The sequence below is a fragment of the Camelus dromedarius genome, chromosome 16, assembly GCF_036321535.1.
Source record: "Camelus dromedarius isolate mCamDro1 chromosome 16, mCamDro1.pat, whole genome shotgun sequence".
Classification (NCBI taxonomy): domain Eukaryota; kingdom Metazoa; phylum Chordata; class Mammalia; order Artiodactyla; family Camelidae; genus Camelus; species Camelus dromedarius.
The window spans coordinates 18,089,459-18,111,702 of record NC_087451.1 but is presented as its reverse complement, the minus strand read 5'-3'; the positions used below and the strand labels follow the sequence as shown (position 1 = coordinate 18,111,702).

Genomic DNA, 22,244 nt, shown 5'->3' with positions numbered 1-22,244 from the left:
AAAGCCATGGTGGAAGTAAGTACAAAATCTGTTACAAACAGGAGGTGATGTTTTCTAGCTGGCATAGAATCTGCCTAGACAGCATGAGCACCTTTTGATAGATGACACCGTTCAGCTCCCTGGTCTCGTTGTTCACTGACTCTGTGACCTTCACCTCCACTCTGCCCTTCCTTCCCACGCTCCTGCCCGCACTTTGCCCACTCCTGACATTTCAGTCCAGCCTCCTACTCCCTGACCCATCTGCCACCTTCCCAGCACTTCCTCCCACAGGTCCGTCTGTTGAGGACCTCATCCAGTCCTTCAATTCCCTGAACATTTCCTTTTCTTCTGATTTTCGCAACTTCCTTGTGGATTTGCTTTCTTTCTTCTAAGCTGCATCTGACATGCTTGCCTCTTAACTAGTCTCCTACCAACACCTGCGAGTCCTCTCGTTCCTTGTCCTTGTGCCGCCCTCACTCGATAGCGCCCAGCCCTGGCTTCATCCCGGTGTCCGTCTTGTCTGCCTCTGCCCCGGGCCGCTGGTGCCCCTGGCGTGGGGAGCCCTGCTGTCAGGCACTGCTCTGTAGCCTCTCATTTGTCCTCCATTGTCTCCCTCTCTTTCCTCACGGTGGCTGCTTCACTCACCGCTCACCTCCCCCCCTCACTCTCGGCGCATGAAGGCCTTGCACCCCTGTCATCAGCAGCACCACCTTCAGCTTCCTGGCTTCTCAGTTACATGTTCTCTTACTTCCCAGCCTTCTGTCACTGCACCTGTGCTTCGATGGGAGCCCTCAGCGTCTCTTCCTGGCCTCCTCTCCATCTTCCCCTTCCAGTTGTGGACCTTGAACTTCTCCTTCTTTATAGGTCTTTCCCATTATGCATAAGCGTGCTCAGAGGTCTCCTGATGGTAGGGGGAAAGTTTCTCTTTGGATTACACTGCTGTCTCCAGCTACCAGTCTGTTTTCTTCCCCTTTATACCCAAGGTTCTTGAAAGAGTCCTCTCCACTGCCTGATGTCCCAGTCTCTCCTCAACCCACTGTGATCTGGCTTCAGCCCCCACTGTGCTGTCAGGGTTGCACTGGCAGAAGCCACCAGTGTTCTCACGTGTCCCATCCTTCCCACTCCCACTGCCACTGTCTGGGGTTCAGACGTACTGTAACAGCCTAACTTCTTTTGCTGTCTCCAAAATTTATCCCCTTCCAATTCTTATTGAAACCAAGGTGATCTTTAAAAATTATAAACAACTGTGAACCAGTCTGGTTTCAAGCCCTTCAGCAGTCCCCTGTGTCTGTATTCCTTAGCCCAGCTGGGCTCCTCTGCCTCAGCCTCCAGGGCCCCGGCCCTCTGGGCTGCAGTGTGGCAAGAACTCGCCACAGTTCCTAAATGCATTTTTTATACCTCAGCCACTCCGTCTTTTTGGTGTACCTGTCTTCACCTTCTCTCCCTTACTACCCTTTTCCTTCTGCTTTTAAGTTTTTCATCTTCTGAGGCTCAAATGTCATCTCTTCAAGGAAGCCCTTCCCAGCTTTTCTGGCAGAGTTAAATGCTGCTTTATCCATGTCCATATGCTGTAGTTACTTCCATGTCTGTCCTGATTTTCCCATCCCCAGGCCTTAGCATATAGGACGTGCCTAATAAATGGAAGAATAGGTCTTGAAAAATAAATACAAGATCCAGAGATACTAAAGGGTAAGAAGAACATGCCAAACATAGCCAGCAACAAGGCCTAGGAGGACCTGGGAGCTTGGGTGTAATTCTCCAGGCTGCAGGCTCCTCCAGACAGGTGTGCCGTGACCTACAGGGAGTTTCTATGAGTTTCAGGCTTTTCTCTCAATTTTACAGTTGGAGTCCACATTAAGAGAGAAGTCTCAACAGCTTGAGAGCCTTCAGGAGATGAAAATCACTTTGGAAGAACAGTTAAAGAAAGAAACTGCTGCTAAGGTGATATTTTTGTTGGCAATTTAATTAAAAAAAGAAAAGCAGTGTAAAGATTGCAGAATCTGAACATATGTATGTGTGTGCATGACTGGGACATTGTGCTGTCCACCAGAAATTGACACACTGTGACTGATGGTACTTCAATTAAAAAAAAAGCAGGATCACATCTTGCCTGTTAAAACAAAAACTGCTGTTTTGAAAGTTGGCAAGACTCTCTTTAAGGAAGACTGGAGATAGCCGGGGCTGTGCACGGCATGTTACTGAGAATTCTCCTGGCAGATGCTTGGCTGCTGTGGTTGTCAAAGGAGATCCCTGAAGTTTGTCCCTGTTGCTGTGATGACTACTGATTTTACAGCAGCTGCTTTCTGATGATGAATTACTGTCACCAAGCTGCTGGGGGTGGGGTGGGGTGTGGCACTTCCATTCATTTTTATTTTGGCTCTAACACCCAATTCATTTTAGGACCTAGAGCAAGTAGCGTAGGCAGCTGGCACCCTTACCCATAAAGGTAAAGGGAGACTAACAGGGTAGAGGGAGGTAATGGGCCTTTCCTGTCTAGTAGTTGGAAACTGCAACTGCCTGGACTTCCTGAGTGGTTCTTACCTGTGGCTCCCCAGCATTAATCGTCATTAACTTGTATGTTGTAGGTTACCGTTGAACAACTAATGTTTGAAGAGAAGAACAAAGCTCAGAGGTTGCAGACGGAACTAGATGTCAGTGAACAAGTCCAGAGAGATTTTGTAAAGCTTTCTCAGACCCTTCAGGTGAGGCATTCGGAGAACCCCCTAGAACAGCTCCAAGGAGGCACTTTAGGGGTTCTTGGTACCCAGGAGAACTTGCCAGGCCCTGACTCGACCACTGACAGAAGTCAGGTTAGATCATGGCTACTCCCAGCCCAGCCCCAAGCACCTGCCTGGTCATTTAAGCCGGAAACCTGGTTTGTAGGCACAGACTTGTCTCCCTTTCCATTTTCCTCGTCCTTGCTGGTCACTAAGGATAAAGTATAAAGTTCTTAGCGTATAAAGACCCTTCCCAGCAGGACTACTCCTAGACTTTGTTCATCTCTCTGCCTTACATTTTTTATCCTAATGTTTTTAAACTACTGTGGTTTGTTGCCCACAACAGAGTATTCCCTCTGGAGGCATCCTTGTCTCATCGCTCCCTTGCTCCTTTCTTTCAAGGCCCTGCTTAGCTTTGTCCTCCCCGTGGAACCCTCTCTAGGTCCCCAAGCTGGAACAGTGACATTTAGTATATTGTGCTAAAACTCTGTATAAACTTGTATTTCCCCCTAAATAAACTGTGGGCTCTCAGAGGTCAGGGGTCAGGTCTAATTCATCTCTGTAGTCCCAGCAACTTACACTGGGTCTGTTACACAGCAGCTTTTGGGAGTTGCTTTTTGAATTTAATTGTTCTTGCTGCCTCCTTTCTTTGAGGTGACTATTCCTGGGTTAGTTAATCTCCATCTCAGCTAAACCAAGAAGTAAACCAGAAAATCTAGGCAGGAGCCATCTGCCCTTAACTTCACTGCGTTGATTCCCTAGGTGCAATTAGAGCGGATCCGGCAAGCAGACTCCTTGGAGAGAATCCGGGCAATTCTGAATGATACCAAACTGACAGACATTAACCAGCTCCCTGAGACATGACACCCTCATAGCAGGACTCTAGCCTGCACTTTGGGTTTTTAACTCATCTTTAGAGCAACATTAATTATTATTTAACTCTTAACTGAAGAAGTCACACAAGAAAAGGAAGACTGGAGAAATGTTTAACTCTAGTGGGAGAAGACTGCAGCACAGGAACAGCACACAGCAAAGGTCACTTGCAGCAAAAAGACCTTTCAAATGGGAACACTAACTTGATTCCAGTGGGGGGTGGGATCAGACTTGGTGATGGAGAAAGTGCTGTTGATCCTTGCCTGCTTTGTCCAGCATTTCCCTGCCCTGAAGCACCATCCCAGCAGTGTTCGGAATGACATTTTCTGTTCAAAGATATTGGAAGAGAGAATTTTTTTTTTTTTTTACCTAGAGTTCATCAGTAACAGTATTCAGCTAGCAGACAGAGGTATAGTATGCTGTATGAATATTTTATATTAAAATATGAAGTTTGAGAGCAGGCTATTGGCTAGTGACTATTTCCTAGCTCAGTGCATTTTTAAAAACCACTTTATCTTGTGTTGGAGGACCTTAAATGCTACTGAAACTTGCCTGAGAACCATAAGATGGTGGCATACAAAACCAATTCAACTGAATTGGAACTGAATTAATTATGAGAATTTGAAAACTTCGCTGGGGCTTTATATATTGGAAGTTGAAGTTAAAGGAAAAGCACAAGAAACTGCTTGGAAGCACTTTTTCTGCTACGTGGGTATATTTCGTGGGCGCACAGGTACCAGGGTCAGGCTGAACTGGCACTGTCCACTCTTTTGAAAACTTGTTTTAGTTTAGTTATTGGATCAGTGGAAAAAATATTAATAAAACAAGCTATGTCTGACAACATCTAGTATAAATTTTTAAGTCTGCTGTTTATTTTATTTTCAACTTGAATCAAAGGGCCTAAGTACTATTTGTTTCAAGTGTCAAATAGAAAAATGGTGATAACTAGGTTTGGCAGATACCTATTTTGTGTTTTTCTTTTATAATTTAGACTTGGAGTGTGATAATGCTTACGGTGAAGTTAGGGAAAACCCAGTTAGTTCATCAGTTTGGAAGTCTGCCTTGTCATTTCTGTGAGGTTAGATTCCTTTCCTGTGTGGAGAAAAATCCATGAACAGGTTGCCCTTTGCCACAGCCTTATGAAGTGTTGCAGAAGCACAAGAATGGATTCGTATTCGCTCTACCTGCTGCGGTACCGTTAGCCAGTAGAAGGCTGCGCTATTTAATTCATCACACAGGTGGGTCAAAAGTAAAATCGTTTTCAAATAATTTTTGTGATTGGTGTTGTGTAACAGCAGAGTACCTGAAGGAACCATATGGGGATTAAGTGGATTGTTCGGCTCACTTAAAGCTGTAGCTTTGCGGTTGAGTGAACTGTCTGTCATAAATGAAGTTGTAGTGGATTAGCCCTAAAGATCTTTGTCGCTGTCTTCCAGAGGACAAGATAAGGACTACACACCTCATCCCTTAGGCTCTTGCTGTAGTCTTACATTCATGATTATGAATTCGAAAGTAAATACTAATTATGGAAATAGTGCTATAGACTTGCTGTGCATGAAACATTAATTGGTTTAAAAAATCTCTTTGTATGAAGTTCTACTTGGTTTCCTTTAAAGAAAACATATCCTTATGGAGTTACAGGAAATCTTATTAATTCCAAAATGCAGTCACTTTAAATTATGTAAATGTAAAACGGGTCCCTTGGATAAACCCCGAGCTAATTTGTTTTAGATTATTAAAATTGACACTGTAAATCAAGGTGGGTGATTCATAATCTTCCTGAATGAGCTGAACTGTAGCTCCCAGGGAACTGCTCGGCTGAGCCCCGGCACCTGGCTGATGGCTTTCTCCACAAGCTGGCCCTGGGCCAGCAGAATCATGCTTAGGAAACTTAGCAGTCTCTATGGTGGCAGATGCAAATTGTTGGAGCCCACTTTTTTGACAAAAATATGCTAGAAAAACCCAAACTGAGACTCTTTAAACTTTGTTAAGTATGAAACACTTCTTTAAACTGGGTTTTCTGTGTAAATGGGAAACTAATTTAGAAGGTAGGGTTTAGCTCTTCAAGACAAAAGGTCAGCGGGGGTTCATGAGTGTTCCTGTGCTTGTATGCAGTCTGTGTACATGTTCCCACGCATGTCTAACCTGATTTACCTCCTGCCTGTGACCTACCTTACCGTGTGGCTTTTAATTGGCAGTCACTCAGCCACTTCTAGGCGGGTGTGGTATTACCTTTCAGAACTCATACTGGCAGGTATAAAAACATTACCTAAAGCTAAAGGGCAAACTCACATGTGCATACTGTTTGTTTCTCCCTTTGAGGTCCTACACCTGCACCTCGTACCCACTCAGCGACATGTATTGGGACACAGAGCACTGCCAGACTCAGCTCTGAAAGGTAATACTGCCTGTCGAGGAAGCGAGCAGCAGTGGCCTTGAAACTGGGGATCCTGAGCTCTGCTCTGGGCAGATTTCAGGTATAACCATTTGTTAACTGTACTGAAGGTGTGTCCTTAAGAAGAAAGTGTTCAAATTAAAAAAGCTGCTGCCTAGTATACTGTGTGGCCTTTTCCTTTGAATCCTAGGATTCTGTCCCTCTTCAGTCATATTTCTGGTGCTACTACTTTAAAATGCAGCTTTTATTCTTTCTCAGATACGGAGAAAACTAAGTAGGGTTCACGGAGGTCTGGCCGTGTACAGCTGAAAGTCTCAGGCCCTTGCCGAGTACAGTTAAGAGACTTGAGCTTATATACAGTGCACATTCCAATTTTTAAATAAAAGCATTTATTCAATAATTATAAAACAACTATAAAAAGTGATGAGCCACCACAGAAAAGTTCATCCAGAATGCCTCTTTATAAACTAGGTGATGCCACCTGCTCGTTTCACAGGGCGCGCCGGCCCCAGCCGTGTCAGAAGTTTACATGGTTTCGGATATCATTAATTTGCTTCACCATCTCTCTTATGTGTTCACCCCTGTAAAATCATAAAGGCACTCACTTTGGGGAATACAACAGATGAGTAAGACATTAATATTGATTAAGAATTTAGTAATGAAATAGCTTAGAAATGCTTTGCTAGAATTAAAGGCTTAAGGGTTTAAGTGGATAGTAAAGGCAGTTCATTTACGGCGAGGAGCAGCAAGCAGAGCAGTGCGACTGCTGGCAATACTGCTGAACGGACCCTGTGGGGAGTACCCTGGCCACACAACAGCGTTATCTTACGAGAGAGGGACGCCCTTTTTGAGCCCCCCACCATCTTCATCTGTCGTGTGCTTCCTGTCCTAACTACCTGACACCTGCATGCCAAGTGATCTTATCTGGGCAGAGAAAGGCTGATTTGGGCGTTTTGCAAAGGAAAAACTGTCTCACAGCAGCTGACTGGTAGGAGTACTTACTCCTCCTTCAGGATGGACTGAATGCACTTCCGCTGGTAGGCGCTGAGCGTAATGGTGGGCTTCTGAGGACTCAGTACCTTTTCCATCTTTCGCTGCTGATAGTCTTTTTTCATAGTAACCTTAGGTATCAAACAGAACACAGGTATCTTAGCTGTGGTTTCCTACACATTTTTATAGTATCTGTTTTAGTCTGTTCTTTATATATTTTATAAAATTATTTCCTACAGGAGAGACACTTTTAAAAAGTACCAAAGTTAGCCACCTTGTATCCATTCCTACCTGTTTGATGGCATTGCCCAGATGTCGAAGTTGATCAGGTATCAGCTGTAATTCTTTCTTCATGTCTCTCTCACTATCAGACAGAACTGGAAGCTGAGAGTGAAAACTGTGAAGTACTTTTTTCATCCTTTAGAAAAGGGAAGCAAACATCAGCTCAGCTTAAGATCTCTGCTCCTTAGGAGAAATACAGTCCTACCTGAAGCTCTTAGTTTATGAATCTGGTGTCTTTGAAGGAGGATCCCAGAGGCTGGGCTTGGGGAAAGCATCACTGCGCTGCCTTTTGTAAAACACAGCTCAGAGGGAGAACCTGCTGTCGGCCCGCATTCCTTCACACGGGTGCCCAAGTACTTAGGAACACTGGTAGTACATGAGTGGGGAACGGAATGTTACACAGCCCACTGACCTGTTCATAATATCTTCTTGTTTTTCCTTGGCTTCCTCATATTTGTCAGCTAAGCGCTCAGCCATTTCCCGTAGACTTTTCCTGATGGCATAAAAAAAACAGGCGTTGCTACAGGGCCACCTCTGTGGTGCAGCCAGCCGACGTGCTTCAGCGTCCTGGGGTGGGACACAGGTCCAGTCTCAGCGAACTGTTATTTTTTTCTCCCTAGTTTTGGCACTTACCTCTCCTCTCGGCAATAATTGAGATCTTCTAGTTGTTTCTTTTTTTGGTCACATAACAGTTTCACCCTTCAAGAAGAAAAATTTAATCAGAAGCCAGGTCTAAGCCATCATACAGTGTCAGCTCTCGGCCAGGGACTGGTGGTACGGGAACAAAGGCCATCCTACCTCCGCTGAATCTCCTCCTTTGCCAGGTCCTGTTTAAGAATGTACTGTTCTCTGAACACCTGGGTGGCTCTGCTGATGAGCTGAAGACATTCTTCGGGAGGGGGCGCCGTATCTTTTTCAGATGATCTTTAAAAAAGAAGTTTCTATCATTACTTTCCTTAGCTGAGCGAAACAGCTGAAAACAGACTCAAGTCATAACTCCCCTTTCCCCTTCTTTCCACACTTCCTGTTTATCCTTCTCAAGTGCCTCCGCAGACTGTCCCTCTGTGCTCACTAGCTGATTAAACTGCCCTGTGTTTCTTCCAACTCCAACATAATAAAAAGTCTATGAAATGAAACAGCTGAGGACTGAGAGGATAAACAGGAATTATGAAAAGAGAAGGGAGTCACTTTTTAAAACCTGTATGACCCCAATCCCGTACTTCAAAACCGCTGGATTTGCGACACTGCGTTGCAGAATGCTTCTGATGTGTTTTTCAAAGGAATCCGGGGTTTCAGACAGAATCCGGAGGGGAGACTCTGCCACTTCAACGTCATCTCGGGTACAGAGCAGGGGAGGCGATGCTGGATGGACTGTGCTTCTGCAAAATAAATAAGGTTTACCATGGAGTTAGTTATTTGCTATATTAGAGGAAAGCGTAAGTCACATTAATCCAGAAATGAGAACATAAGGAACTACAAAGTGTTACAAATACTCACAATGGCAACTTCAGAAAGCTTGAAAGAGTGCAAACTTTAAACAGCACAGTAAGTGACTGCGGTGACTGACGTCTGGGAGTTTGTTAACAACGTCACATCACAGACATGTATTTGAAGGAGCTGGCAGAAACATGATTTGAAGGTATCCAGATAACCAATTAAGAGTTTTTTTTCCCCGTGGGATTCATGATTTTATTCTGAAGTAACCTAGTATGATTAGGTCTTATTTCACTAACGGTAGGACAGGTTTTTAAAAACCATGCTGAGGCAGCAGGCAAAAAGATACTTGTTTGCAGTGATTTTTACTTCTTAGTCTTGCTAGTTTTCAGTCTCTTTCACTATAAATGTCACAAAATTGACTGAATTATTTTCCTTCCTAAGTGGTGTAACTTGTCAGTTTTCAAAAAGCATGGAAATTCTTCTCAGGACAGTAAATGAATGCCAGCATTCTGAAATACATCAATATCTAGAAGCACACGCTGTGAACTAACACCAAGAGACGGGGGAGAGGGGCCTAGTGTTCTGGTACCCCCGTGGCTCCTTAGAGACTTAAGCCCTGCATTTATAAAACTCAAATGACCTTCCATACACTTACAGCTTAACATAGGCTCCGAAAGTTAAGAAAGGAGGCTTGCGAGCTCAGCTATGACACCACTTTTCTTCCAGAGTTTACAAAAGTGAGTATGAACTCTGAAGTCAGAAAGCCCTGTACCTGTAGCCCAGGTGTGTGTGTCACCTGTGACTCTGGCATCATCTTAACCTCCAGCCCTGTTTCCTCTTCTACAAGATGAGGAGAACAGTGCTGTCCTTACAGGATTGCTGTGATGATAGGAGGCAGTGCAGGTAAGTGGCTTATTTCTGAGCCTGGCACTTAAACCTAACTCCCACTAATAATAGAGTTCAGTACTTAATTTTAGTATTCTTTCCACGCTTGGAAGTACAGCTCTTGACTCTCAGACAGCTAAAGGAGATGCCAGAAATTATGCCTAACATAAATCCTTCCAGAGGTGGCAGGAGCAACAGAAATAATCACCCTTCCAATCCTGAAGTCAGAAGCCAAAGCATAAACCATGTATCTGCAGACATGTATCTTACTAAGGACATCTTCCCAGCTTAGATTTTGCAGAATTAATGAGAACTGTATGCAAATACAAAGTGGGACATACAGTAAAGGCCTTATGAGGCATTCGCAGGTACTGGTGATGCAGATCATCGTAGGCCCCAGTATGTCAGGGACAATCCAGAATCCTTGAATCGGAGCTGGCTGCCTGGAAAAACACAGCCACAGTTAAACCACAAAGCAGCAAATGCAGCGGATCCAAAAGCAAAGACATGGCTGAGGTGTGTGGCCGCCTCAGGCCTGGGCTAACAGTTACCTGGGACACGCGATCAGTACAGGACTCTCAAGGTGGTGGCTTGGAAACCTCTACCACTTAAAGCTCTGATTGGTTTGATTCCAGCTGTCACCGAGCAGCCCTGAGGCCATTTCTGACTTGTAAGTCTCTCAGGAAGCCACAGCCTCACGGTGCTCACTGTCATCTCAGCAGTTAGCACGATATGAAGTCAGCTCTTTGCGTGTCTGTCTTCCCTACTTGCACGTAAGCCCCAGCTGCCTCCGCGTGCCTAGCCAAGCACAGGTTAAGTGCTCAGAAACCTTTGACTGAATAGGACTTCAGTGTCTTTCTCACACTACAAATTCAATGCGGCCCAACATCTCTGTCACAGGAGCAATTTACTGTGCATTGCAGGCATCTCCCTCCAAGTCTTGGTTCTTACTTCACTGAGAAACAGAAAACTGGACCACAGACAAGAACTGTCTGTCCTGCCAACACACCGCTGTCCTGCCCCCGTGGTCAGCCCACCCCCAGAGCACAGTGCTGACGCTGGACTGTTGATGCCGTCTCCTCCCGCCTCCCTGAGCCGTGCGTCATCCACTCTGTAATCGCAAGCCCCCTCCTGTCTGTCTCCTCTCAGCTTATAAGCAGGTTCACATCTCTTCCACTGAAAACACTCTCCTCTCATTTCGCGTTCTCCTTAACCTGTTCCTTCTCCCCTTGCCTTTAGAACCAGCTGTCTTCAGCAGCAGCCTGCAGGCCCCTTTCCCCTTCCACATCTCTCGTGTACCTTTCATTGGAGGGGGAGGCGTGTGGCGGCGAGGGGAAGTCGCGGAGGTTAAAAAGAACTTTGTAATTTTAGTGTGACATCTACATACAGAAGAGTGCATAGCACACTCATCACTCCCCGGGCTGAGAATTGGAGCCCGGCCGTGGCCTAAGCCCTCCTGTGTGGCCCTCCCCAGTCACAGCCTCCCACTTGCCTGGGAAGTAACCGCAACTCCAATTTTTAAGATATTTATGCTCTCATTTTGCTTTATAGCTTTCCTAGCTCTGTATTCATTCCTAAGCAGTATTGTTTAATTTTACCTGTTTTTGAAATGTACCTAAATGAGATTATTTATTTTCCCCATTCACTTCACAACCTGGGGCTACCCCACCCCCGGCCCCTGAAAGCGTTTCCCTGTGGTTGTCGAGGAAGCGCTGAGTTTTCCAAATCTGGATGCTACGCTCTTCACCACTTTGCTGTGCTCATTCGATGCTGCAGCCTGCTGCTGCCTCTTTGAAACATCCCCCTCCTTGGACCCTTCCCCCCGGTCCTCCCTCGGGCTCCCCGGGTTCCTTCCTGGGCTGGGCTCCTCGTCCTCCACTCACCGCTTGTAAGAAAGTGTTGCTCAAGACTCTGCTCAGGTCTCCTCTACTCATTCTAGGCCCTTTCCTGAGGAGCCTCCCCTGGAGTTGTGGCTCCAGTGCTGACAACTCCCGCATCTGAACTGTCCTAGCCCAGACCACGTCCAGCTCCAGACCCACACACGCACCCGCCGCGCGGACGGCCTTTAGCGCACATGTCCCAGTAACCCATCCTGAGTCCTCCCACACCCACCCTTTGTCCTACATCCCACTTTTCTGAAGGGTTCCACATCTCCTGTTACCCCAGCTGGAAACCTGAGAGTCATTCTAGATACTTCCTTTTACTCTTTTCATCAGATATTTACTAAGTGTCTCGCAGGCACCTGTCAGACACCACGTGAACACACATGAGGCGATGGTATAAAGAAGGAAACAGACAGACATGGTCTATGCTCTCAAGAAACACGTGTATTCCAGTAGTGGTGACAGACGTTAAACACAAACATCAACTGGAATATGTGCTGCAAAGAAGAGTAACAGGAGGACCCGAAGGGGCTCTGGGGAATCAAGGGAGCCCTCATGAGCTGACATGAAGTTAAGATCAGAAAGAAGAATCAGAGTGAGCCGCGGGAGGACGGGGGCGACGCCTGGGGAAACGCCCCCAGCCAGAGCACGTGGCACGTGGTGCAGACTCTCTCAGGGCTGAAGCACCACGTCGCAGGCAAATGTAACGAACACGCGCGCACCTCAGCTACTGAAACAGCTGTGACCCATGCTTGGACGGCAGAGAAGGCCCTTACCTGCACGGCAATGGCTTGGTGCAAAGGATGTGTTCTACGAAGCATTTCTGTTCTGTAGCTAGTTCCTGCAAACTGTCCTTATCTTCTTCATCTACAAAAGAATACATTATATAAGTTAAATGACACTTTAGGCAAAAGTCTCCAAATTAAAATGCTGACAATGTTAGTTAAATGAAATTAAGCTCTTGCCTCAGAACACTGCTTCTTAAAGGCTATGGCTGACACAGAAATCTCTTTTCCACAGGGTCTAGATTTCTGCCTCAAGGAAAGTGGATTTTCCTCGGTAAAGTTTCTAAATGCAGAAATGTTTCATTGAGCAGAAAAATTCCAGAAATCATTCCCTTCCAGTCCCTTCCTCACCTACACCAATTTTACTTTTATAACGGCTTTTTGAAATGTAATTCACAATACCACACTTAAAGTGTACAATTCAGTGGATTTTTAGTATATTAAAAGTACCGTACAACCATCAGCACAAAAAATTTAGAATATTTTCGTTACCCAGAGAGAAACCCCCATCCCCACTAGCAATCACCCCCTGGTGTTTCTGCCAGGCACCCCAGGCCTAACCAGCAACCACTGATCTGCTTTCTGGCTCTGTTGACTTTTTATTCTGGACATTTTCTGTAAGCGGAATCATACAACAGCTAGTTGTCTGCGACTGGTTTCCTTCGCTCAGCATAAGGGTTCATTCATGTTGGGACAGGTGTAAGTACTTCTTTTCTACTGTTGAATAGCCCACTGCATGGACAGACGGTATTTTATTTATCTAATCATCAGCTGATGGACACTTGGCTATTTAGCTATTATGAATGCTGCTGCTATGAACATTCATTTGTAAGTTTTATCCAAGTATGGACGTATGTTTTCATTTATCTTGAGTGGAACTGCTGGGTCATATGGTAACTCTATGTTCAGTCATTTGAGGAACTGCCAGACCGTCTTCCCAAAGTGGCTGCATCATTTCACATTTCCATAAGCAGTGTATGAGGGTCACTATTTTTCCACATCCTTAATAACACTTTTAATTGTCTCATTTCCATAACTGAACATGTTTTCATGTGCTTATTGGCTGTTTGTATATTATCAATGGAACAATGTCTATTAAAATCCTTTGTTTTAAAAATTGGTTTATCTATCCTTTTCCTATTGAATTCTAACAATTCTATATTCTAGGTACAAGTCCATCATCAGATATACGATTTACAAATACTTACTCCGATTCTAGGGGTTGGCTTTTCACTTTTGTGATAGTATTTCCTTGTAAGCGTTCTATAGTTTTAGTCCTTGTATTTAAGTCTTTGATCCATTTTGCGTTCATTTTTGTGTACGGCGTGAGGTAATGGTCCACTTTCATTCTTGTGCATGTGGATGTACACTTGTCCCAGGACCATTTGTTGAAAAAGACTATTCTTTGCCCCACTGAATTGAACTGTTCTGGCATCCTTGTTGAAACCAACCTACTGTAAATGTAAAGGTATGTTTCTGAACTCTAAATGCTGTTCATTGACCTATATGTGTATTCTTATGCCAATATCACACTGTCTTGATTACCATGTATTTGTAGTAAGTTTTGAAATTGGGAAGTGTGGGTCCTCCAAATTCGTCCCTGTTTTTCAAGATTGTTTTGACTATTCTAGGTCACTTGAAATTCCATATGAATTTTAAGATCAGCTTATCAGTTTCTGCAGAGAAGCTAGCTAGAATTTTGGCAGGGGTTGCATGGAATTTATATATCAATTTGGGGAGTACTGCATCTAACAATAGTAAGCTTTCTGATCCATGTACACAGGATATTTTTCATTTACTTAGGGTCTTCTTTTTTTCTTTCAACAATGTTTTAAAGTTTTAAGACTGTGCTTTGCACTTCTTTTGTTAAATTCATTCCTAAGTACTTTATTCATTTTAATGCTGTTATAAATGAAACTGGTTTCTTAATTTCCTTTTGGATTGTTCATTGCTAGTGCACAGAAACAGACCTGATATTTGTTTACCGATCTTGTATCCTGCAACCTCTCTAAACTCATTCATTAGTTTAAGCAGTTTTTCAATGGGTCCCCTACAATTAACTACGTAAAAGATCATGTCGTCAGAGAATATAGTTTTACTTCTTTCCTAATATGGATACCTTTTATTTCACTTTCCTGGCTAATTTCCTGCCTAGAACCCCCATTATAATATTGAATACAAGTGGCAAGAGCAGACATCCTTTTGTTCCTGATCTTAAGGGGAAAGTGTGGAAGACAGAATTATAAACAATTAAATTGGACCTGTAGCTACAAACATTTCCAAGTAAAGTGTTGAAGATGTGGTCTGAATTCTTGCTGATTATGGTAAAATGTGAGGAAAAATAAAATTGAGGGAAGAATTATTAAACAAAAAGGAACAAGGGACTTGGTGATCTAGGAAATTCTCAGCCTATTTGGACGGCAAAAGGTGCTAAAATTAAGAGATTCACATGAGGAAAGCATGTTTAGAGAAAAAGCCACTGGTGTGGCTATTTTGCTAGTACCTCAGAAAGATCAAAAGGTCAGAATATTCAGTCACACAAAAGCTCTCTGAAGAGATTAACAGTGTAGACTTAGATTCCTTCTGGTGTCAGCAGAAGCCAAAAGTAGAGATGGGATTATTCAGGGAAGGTCTGTGGATGAACCTCTACTAGAGTGACTCATGATAAACACAGGAGACCCAAAAAGTTCTTGAGGATTTTATACCCAACGAAGCACCACTGGGTTGGACTGAAAGCGTCACAATGGGATGAGAGAAGGCTACTCCCCCCTCAAAATTCCACAGGCAGGAAACAGGCTAATAAAACTACTCACTTACAAATACCTTTCCTGAAAAATGAAGAACTATGCTGAGGGCAGAGCTGCAAGGATTATCCCCAGGCCTTGAAACATAATGGAATTTGGAATTTTAAATTTCTTGGGACCTACGGCTCCTTTTTCCTTTCTGTTTTCTCCCCTTTTGAACTGCAGTATCTTTAACTGATACCTATACCTGCCCCACATTCTGTTCTGAGAGCAGATAACTGTTTCATAGGTCCACAGAGAGAGGACTTTTGCTCCTGGGTAGATTCTACTTAAAGTCTAACTATAATTGATATAAGTGATTCAGATGATGAGACTGGGGACTTCATGACATTTAGATGAGATTTTGAACTTTGCGTTTGTCTAGAGCATTTTGCATGCAGGTCAGATGTGAATCTTTAGGGACAGAATGTAGTAGGAGGGACAATGGACTCCTCAAAGATGGCTGTGTTCTAATCCCTAGAACCTATGAATGTTAGGTCACATGGCAAAGGGGAATAAAGATTGCAGATGGGATTAAAGACGCCCATCAGATGTCTCTGAAACAGGGAGGTTACCTGGATTACCTGGGTGGGCCCAATGTTATCACAAATTTCCATAAAAATGAAAAAGGAAAGCAGGAAAGAAAGTCAAAGTGATATAAGTTGAGAAAGACTCAACTTTTGTCCCATCACTGCTGGCCTTGAAGATGGAGGAAGTGGACTATAAGCAAAGGAAGGTAAGTGGGGAGTGTACAGCTCAGTGATAGAGCACATGCTTAGCATGCACGAGGTCCTGGGGTTTAATCCCCAGCACCTCCATTAAAAAAAAACAACAACACCTAATTACCAGCCCCTCAAAAAAAGCAAAGGAAGGTAACAGAAGCTGGAAAAGGCTAGGAAGTGGGTCTTCCCCTAGAGCCTCCAGAAAGGAACACTGTTTTGCCCGGTGAGATCATCCTAGGACTTCTAACCTATAGAAACTGCAAGATAATAGATTTGTATTTTTTGAAGACACTAAGCTTGTAACAATTTACTACAGCAGCAACAGAAAGTTAGAAGTACAACTTCTAACTTCTTGGGAGGCCAAGATGGCGGAATAGAAGGATGCTCTTAGCTCAACCTTTCCCACAAATACACCAAGACAGACACCACGGACCCACCCATTCACTCAGAACACCTGCTGAAGTCTGACAGAACACTGCCTACTTCAAAAGACAAATTCCTCACAAAATACAGAAACAAATTAGACAAGCTAGAAGAAATGGTCGAGTTTCTGGAAACATACAGTCCACCAAGACTGAATCAAGAAGAAACAGACCACTTGAACAGACTGATCTAGAAATGAAATAGAATCAGCAATAAAAAACCTCTCTGCAAACAAAAGTCCAGGACCAGATGGCTTCAATGGGGAAGATGTATAGAAAACCCTAAAAGTTCCACAAAAAAGCTACTACAGCTGTAGAAGAATTTGGCAGGTGGCAGGATACAAGATTAACATACAAAAATCAATTGCATTTCTTTATACTAACAGTGAAAGAGCAGGAAAAGAAGGTAAAGAAACAATCCCTTTCAAAATCGCAGCCAAAATAATAAAATACCTAGGAATAAACCTGACCAAGGAGGTGAAAGACTCACATGCAGATGACTATAAAACATTAATTAAAGAAATTTAAGACGACTTAAAGAAATGGAAAGATATCCCATGCTCTTGGACTGGAAGAATCAGTATCGTTCAAATGGCCATACTGCCCAAGGCAATCTACAGATTTATTGTGATTCCTATCAAATTACCCAGAACATTTTTCAAAGAACTAGAACAAATAATCCTAAAATTTATATGGAATCACAAAAGACCCAGAACTGCCAAAGCAATACTGAAAAAAAAGAATGAAGCTGGAGGAATAACCCTCCCAGGCTTCAAACAATACTACAGAGCTGCAGTAATCAAAACAGCGTGGTATTGGCATAAAAACAGACATATGGATCAATGGAACAGAAGAGAAAGCCCAGAAATAAACCCACAGATCTATGGTCAACTAATCTTCAACAAAGGAGGCAAGAATATACAATGGAGAAAAGACAGCCTCTTCAAGTAGTGCTGTGATAACTGGACAGCAGCATGTAAATCAATGAAGTTAGAACCCTCCCTCACACCATACACAAAAATAAGCTCAAGATGGCTTAAAGACTTGAACATAAGACAAGACACTATAAACCTCCCAGAAGAAAACATAGGCAAAATATTATCTGCCATAAATCTTAGCAACATTCTCCTAGAGCAGTCTACCCAGGCAATAGAAATAAAAGCAAAAATAAACAAATAAAACCTAATTAAACTTATAAGCTTTTTGCACAGCAAAGGAAACCATAAGCAAAACAGAAAGACAACCTATGGAATGGGAGAAAATATTTGCAAATGATGTGACTAACAAAAGTTTAATTTCCAGAATACATAAACAGCTCATACAACTTAATTAGGAAAAAAACAAACAACCCAATCCAAAAATGGACAGAAGACCTAAACAAGCAATTCTCCAATGAAGACATACAAATGGCCAATAGGCACATGAAAAAAACGCTCATTATTGGTAATTATCAAAGAAATGCAAATTAAAATTACAATGAGGTATCACCTCACACCAGTCAGAAGGGCCATCATTCAAATGTCCACAAACCATAAATGCTGGAGAGGATGTGGGGAGGAAAGGGAACCCTTCTACACTGCTGGTGGGAATACAGTTTGGTGCAGCCATTATGGAAAACAGTATGGAGATTCCTTAAAAAACTAAAAATAGACTTACCTTATGATCCAGCAATCCCACTCTTGGGCATATAACTGGAGGGAACTCTAATTCAAAAACATACATGCACCCCAGTATTCACAGCAGCACTATTAACAATAGCCAAGACATGGAAGCAAACTTAATGTCCATCGACAGATGACTAGATAAAGAAGTTGTGGTATATTTATATAATGGAATACTACTCAGCCATGAAAAAGTATAAAATAATGCCATTTGAAGCAACATGGATGGACCTGGAGATTGTCATTCTAAATGAAGCAAGCCAGAAAGAGAAAGAAAAATACCGTATCACTCATATATGGAAACTTACCAAAAAAAAAAAAAGCTGTAGTCTTTTCATAGATGCCCTTTTTCAGTTTGAGGAAGTTCTTTTCTATTACTATTACTAGTTTGTTGAGTGTTTTTAACATGGAAGGCTGTTGGATTTTTTAAAAATGTTTTTTCTGTCTATTGAGATAATCATATGGTTTCTGTCCTTTATTCTCCTGATATGGTATAATATATCAATTAAATTTCTCAGTGTTAAACTAACCTCACATCCCTAAATCATGCTGTATGCTCTTTTTATGTTGCTGGATTTCATTTGCTAGTATTCTGTTTAGGATTTTATGCATCTATATTTATAAAAGGTACTTATCTCTGGTTTATCTTTCTTGAATGTATGTCTAGTTTTGGTATCAGGGTATTACTAGCCTCAAAGAGTGAGCAGGGAAGTGTTTCCTCTTCTATTTTTTGTAAGAATTTGTGAAGAACTGATATTAATTCTTTAAATGTGAAATTATATTGTCCTGAACTTTTCCTTTTGGGTAGTTTTCGATTATTGATTCAATTTCTTTACTTGTTGTAAGTCTATTCAAATTTTTTATTTCTTCTTGAGTCAGTTTTGGTAATTTATGTCTTACTAGGAATCTATCCACCTCATCTAGATTATCTAAGTGACATATAGTTGTTCATTGTATTCCTTTATAAGCTGTCACATTTCTGTAAGATCAGCAGGAACATCCCCTCTTTCATTTCCAACTGTAGTAATCTGAGTCTTTTTTATGTCTTGGTCAGTCTACCTATAGGTTTGTCAATGTTGTTGATCTTTTCAAAGGACTCTCTTTTGGTGTCATTTATTTTCTCTATTATTTTTCTATTCCAAACTACTTTTTGATAGAATCTGTGAAACATACTGAAAAGCACAAAAAACTCACCTGATCCAAGAAATTTGTGAAGTTTATGAATCCAAGTAAGCCCAACACTATGCACACCAGCTTCATGAGTACAGTGGTATCTTGAGGGACACTTGGGATCTGCAAATGGAATCAGTAATGATATAAAGGCAGCCATGAGAAAACTGAAAGAATTCACCTGAGCAGGCCACAAACACATTTGTTGATGGAAGTGATGGAAGGTCCACAGGACCTTCACACTATGGCACTATGTCAGGGTTTTAGAATTTTGAAATTTGAATTCAATTTTAAAATATATTTTAAATATTTTGAAAATATAATTAATAAACAATTCAAATATGTTATTTTCTAAATATTAACACAGAGTTCACTGAACTAAACACCTGCTGTCAGGCAGCTCACTTATGCCTTTCTGCCCAATTCTGTGCATTTATTTACAGTTCTTCAAAATAAAACGGTGATTAAGAAAGGTTAATGCTCTGCAGGAAACCTATGCTTGCACACATCTTACGTGAAATTGTTGAAGTCAGCTCACTCCTACAGCACAGGCACTAAAAAGTCCTCAGCATAACTGCTCAGTGAATAGTCCTGGTACAGCAATACTGTCAGGTGTGAAATGTGGACTTTTACTTGTCTTGATAATGCTGACTTACAGGTAGTTTTTTTCTTTTTTTGTTTTTTTTTGTTCTTTTTTTGTTTTTTACAGGTAGTTTTTTAAGTTTAAGTTTTAGATACAGTTTTTACATTTATATTTATACCAAGAAATATAAGCAGTTGTTACCTAATTTTAATGAAAATTTCTGTATCTTTGGAGCCCTAGTTATCAGTAAGACTATCCTGAAACTAAAAGATGAACTCTTGAATATTTACATTATTTATAAATATTTATCTGTCTCAGGATTTTTAAAATATTAAACAACTAAAACAAGATATAGAAATAATGTATATACTAAAGCTGATATAAAATGGTAACTGTCACCATAAGCCGCTACACCAAAATTTTCTTCTAACAGCCTCACTTTCTTACTGATGACTTTATAGTAAGTAAATGATATAAAGTATTATTTTTTTAATCTGTTTTATATGTTGGGGCTCTGCATAGCACCTCTGAAAACAGCAATTAAACTATAAAAAGTTAAAAAAAAAAATCTCCAAGAACAATAAAGTACTGAAGCTTCTTTTCAATTGCCCACAGACGAGACTGAATTTAAGGCTGAAACCACCTCACTATGTCTCTCATTGTTTACAATGGCTTCTCAAAATGTGTTTATGGTGCTTAAGTCAACAGGAAAATCTTAGTATTAGGATGTGACAGAAATCTATTATGAAAAAGGGCAATATCAGTAACTGAAGTAGGAAGTGTGCTAGACACCGGACAGGTTCTAAGGAAACCATTCATTTATGACATTAAGACTCTGGGTATGTGTCAGGGATTGTAATATGCCTTAAGTAAAATTTGAGTGAGTTAACATTTTCATAGGTGAAACTAACAAACTTTTATCTCTTACCTGAAGAATCAAGATAAAAAAAACAACAATTAAGATTTCCCAAAGACATGTGTATCTTAAGGAAACCAATTAGTTTATGTCACTTTACCTCACTGTGTCTCAATCTCATCTATAAAACAGAGTTCTGTTCAATTCCACATGCCCAATGAGTTCTCTTTGCTGGTTTATTATAAAAGGACTCCCACCGTCTTAAATGTTCTGGCTATACTTTAGTACAGAGTGGAAGCCATTATTACCAATCCTAGGCAAACTGGCTAATAGGACTGTAAGCAGACTAGGCCAGGCTGCTACAAGACTGACTCTGCACCAGAGGAAAATGACGGGCGCCCCAAATGGTTCCAGACTGAGTATGCTTTTATTCCTCATCCTTCACGGGGAAGAAGACTAAATCCTAGAGGAGACTCTGAAAAAGGGTTGAGAAGCATATCGGATTATAGCATTTTTATGTCAGAAAGGACATAAGAGATCATCTGATATTATCCCTATTGTTTTTAGGAGAGAAAACTGAAGATGAGTGAGGCTGAGCAGGTGCCCAATACTATACAGAGTTTCTAATCATGTCAGAGCTGTACCCAAACCCAGGACACTCCAGACTCCTAGTCCCAGACTCCTTCCACGCAGCCACTCAGAATCTGGACAACATTCTTTGACTGTCTCAGCATTTATCCAGGAGCTACCTAGATGAACAGATAACTAGCCAGAAGGATCGGGTGTCAACCCAAGTAAATTAAAACAAAAGGAAAAAAGATCAAAAAGGAAACATTCAACTGGGTCTAAGATAATGTGTTCTAAAATGAAAAAAGATATTTTAAAGAGATAGCTTAATACCAGTATATTATAATTTTATTGTTAAAGTTATTTTAAAAGTTTATTAAAGTTTGCATACATTTAAGAATTTGAATCATGAAATCTACTTTTGACTGGACCAGGAAAAATTCACTATTATAAATCTGGGTGGATCCAGACTGAGGACCACTATTTTAAAACTTGGGAAATTTGTTCAGTCTTTATTGGACCTAAAGGGTAATGTTCTGACTAAAAGGCCAAAAGAACCCAGTCCATTTTTTAAAGGCTGGAACCACAGAAAAAATAAATTACACAGGAATAGTCTGTGACAGTGTAAGTATAATGGGATAAAAGGACTGAATTTAGAGCATACTTTACCTCTGTGAAGTTTAATTGGACAAGAAAAGTCAGAATCAAAGGGATCATCCTCTCCAGACGCCAGTTTCAGAGCAAGCTCCAACTCAACACACTCAAACACATACAGAGAAGGAATGAGGTCTGCCCTGGAATCCCAGGACTTTTCTGACTGTTAAAAAAAAAAAAAGCACTGTGATTTTTAGTCTTTCATGCTCGTCTGGAAATGTACACAATTAAAACCTGAAGCAAAAAGCCAGATCAAATACTGCGTTCAAATTCTTCTTAATTCCACCCCCTATTCTAACAGTGCCTTATTATTCTTAAAAGAGAAAAAAAAAGCCTCTCATCTTTTAGGAAGATGTAAATAAACAAGTTTCAAGAAAAGCCAATTCAGTGATTCAAAGGTTCTTTGTAACTGTCACCAAGGAGGGCAATTTAGAGTTTAGAAAGAAATATGCAGGTTGCTGCACCAAGTAAGTTGGGCACCTTCTAACTTCTTGCAATTGAGTTTTTAAATGGGCTTCAATTAAAGTGTTCCGTTTCCAAAACACACATAAGTGCCAGATACAAACTGCAGTTCATCATGGATGAGCATTCACACTGGTC

The 22,244-nt window shown here is 41.6% G+C and overlaps 2 protein-coding genes across 5 annotated transcripts in view; one reads left to right on the top strand and one right to left on the bottom strand.

Moving 5' to 3' along the window:
• RABEP1 (rabaptin, RAB GTPase binding effector protein 1) overlaps positions 1-6,124 on the top strand; it is a 79,361-nt gene extending 73,237 nt beyond the window's left edge. For 2 of the 3 annotated variants that reach the window (XM_064495113.1, XM_064495114.1), the window contains 3 exons: positions 1,822-1,920; positions 2,565-2,681; positions 3,459-6,124. In XM_064495113.1, the coding sequence (XP_064351183.1) occupies positions 1,822-1,920; positions 2,565-2,681; positions 3,459-3,560 (318 nt within the window). In that variant the 3' untranslated portion in view covers positions 3,561-6,124. The remainder of the gene's footprint in view (positions 1-1,821; positions 1,921-2,564; positions 2,682-3,458) is intronic. The other variant, XR_010384472.1, reaches the window with a different exon arrangement.
• A 206-nt stretch (positions 6,125-6,330) lies between these two features.
• NUP88 (nucleoporin 88) overlaps positions 6,331-22,244 on the bottom strand; it is a 29,536-nt gene continuing 13,622 nt past the window's right edge. For both annotated transcript variants that reach the window (XM_010998535.3, XM_031467846.2), the window contains exons 7-17: positions 21,660-21,807; positions 19,009-19,107; positions 12,218-12,308; positions 9,900-10,001; positions 8,457-8,615; positions 8,035-8,160; positions 7,870-7,935; positions 7,649-7,729; positions 7,246-7,372; positions 6,967-7,085; positions 6,331-6,545 (exon numbers count right to left, since the gene is read on the bottom strand). In XM_010998535.3, the coding sequence (XP_010996837.1) occupies positions 6,482-6,545; positions 6,967-7,085; positions 7,246-7,372; positions 7,649-7,729; positions 7,870-7,935; positions 8,035-8,160; positions 8,457-8,615; positions 9,900-10,001; positions 12,218-12,308; positions 19,009-19,107; positions 21,660-21,807 (1,182 nt within the window). In that variant the 3' untranslated portion in view covers positions 6,331-6,481. The remainder of the gene's footprint in view (positions 6,546-6,966; positions 7,086-7,245; positions 7,373-7,648; positions 7,730-7,869; positions 7,936-8,034; positions 8,161-8,456; positions 8,616-9,899; positions 10,002-12,217; positions 12,309-19,008; positions 19,108-21,659; positions 21,808-22,244) is intronic.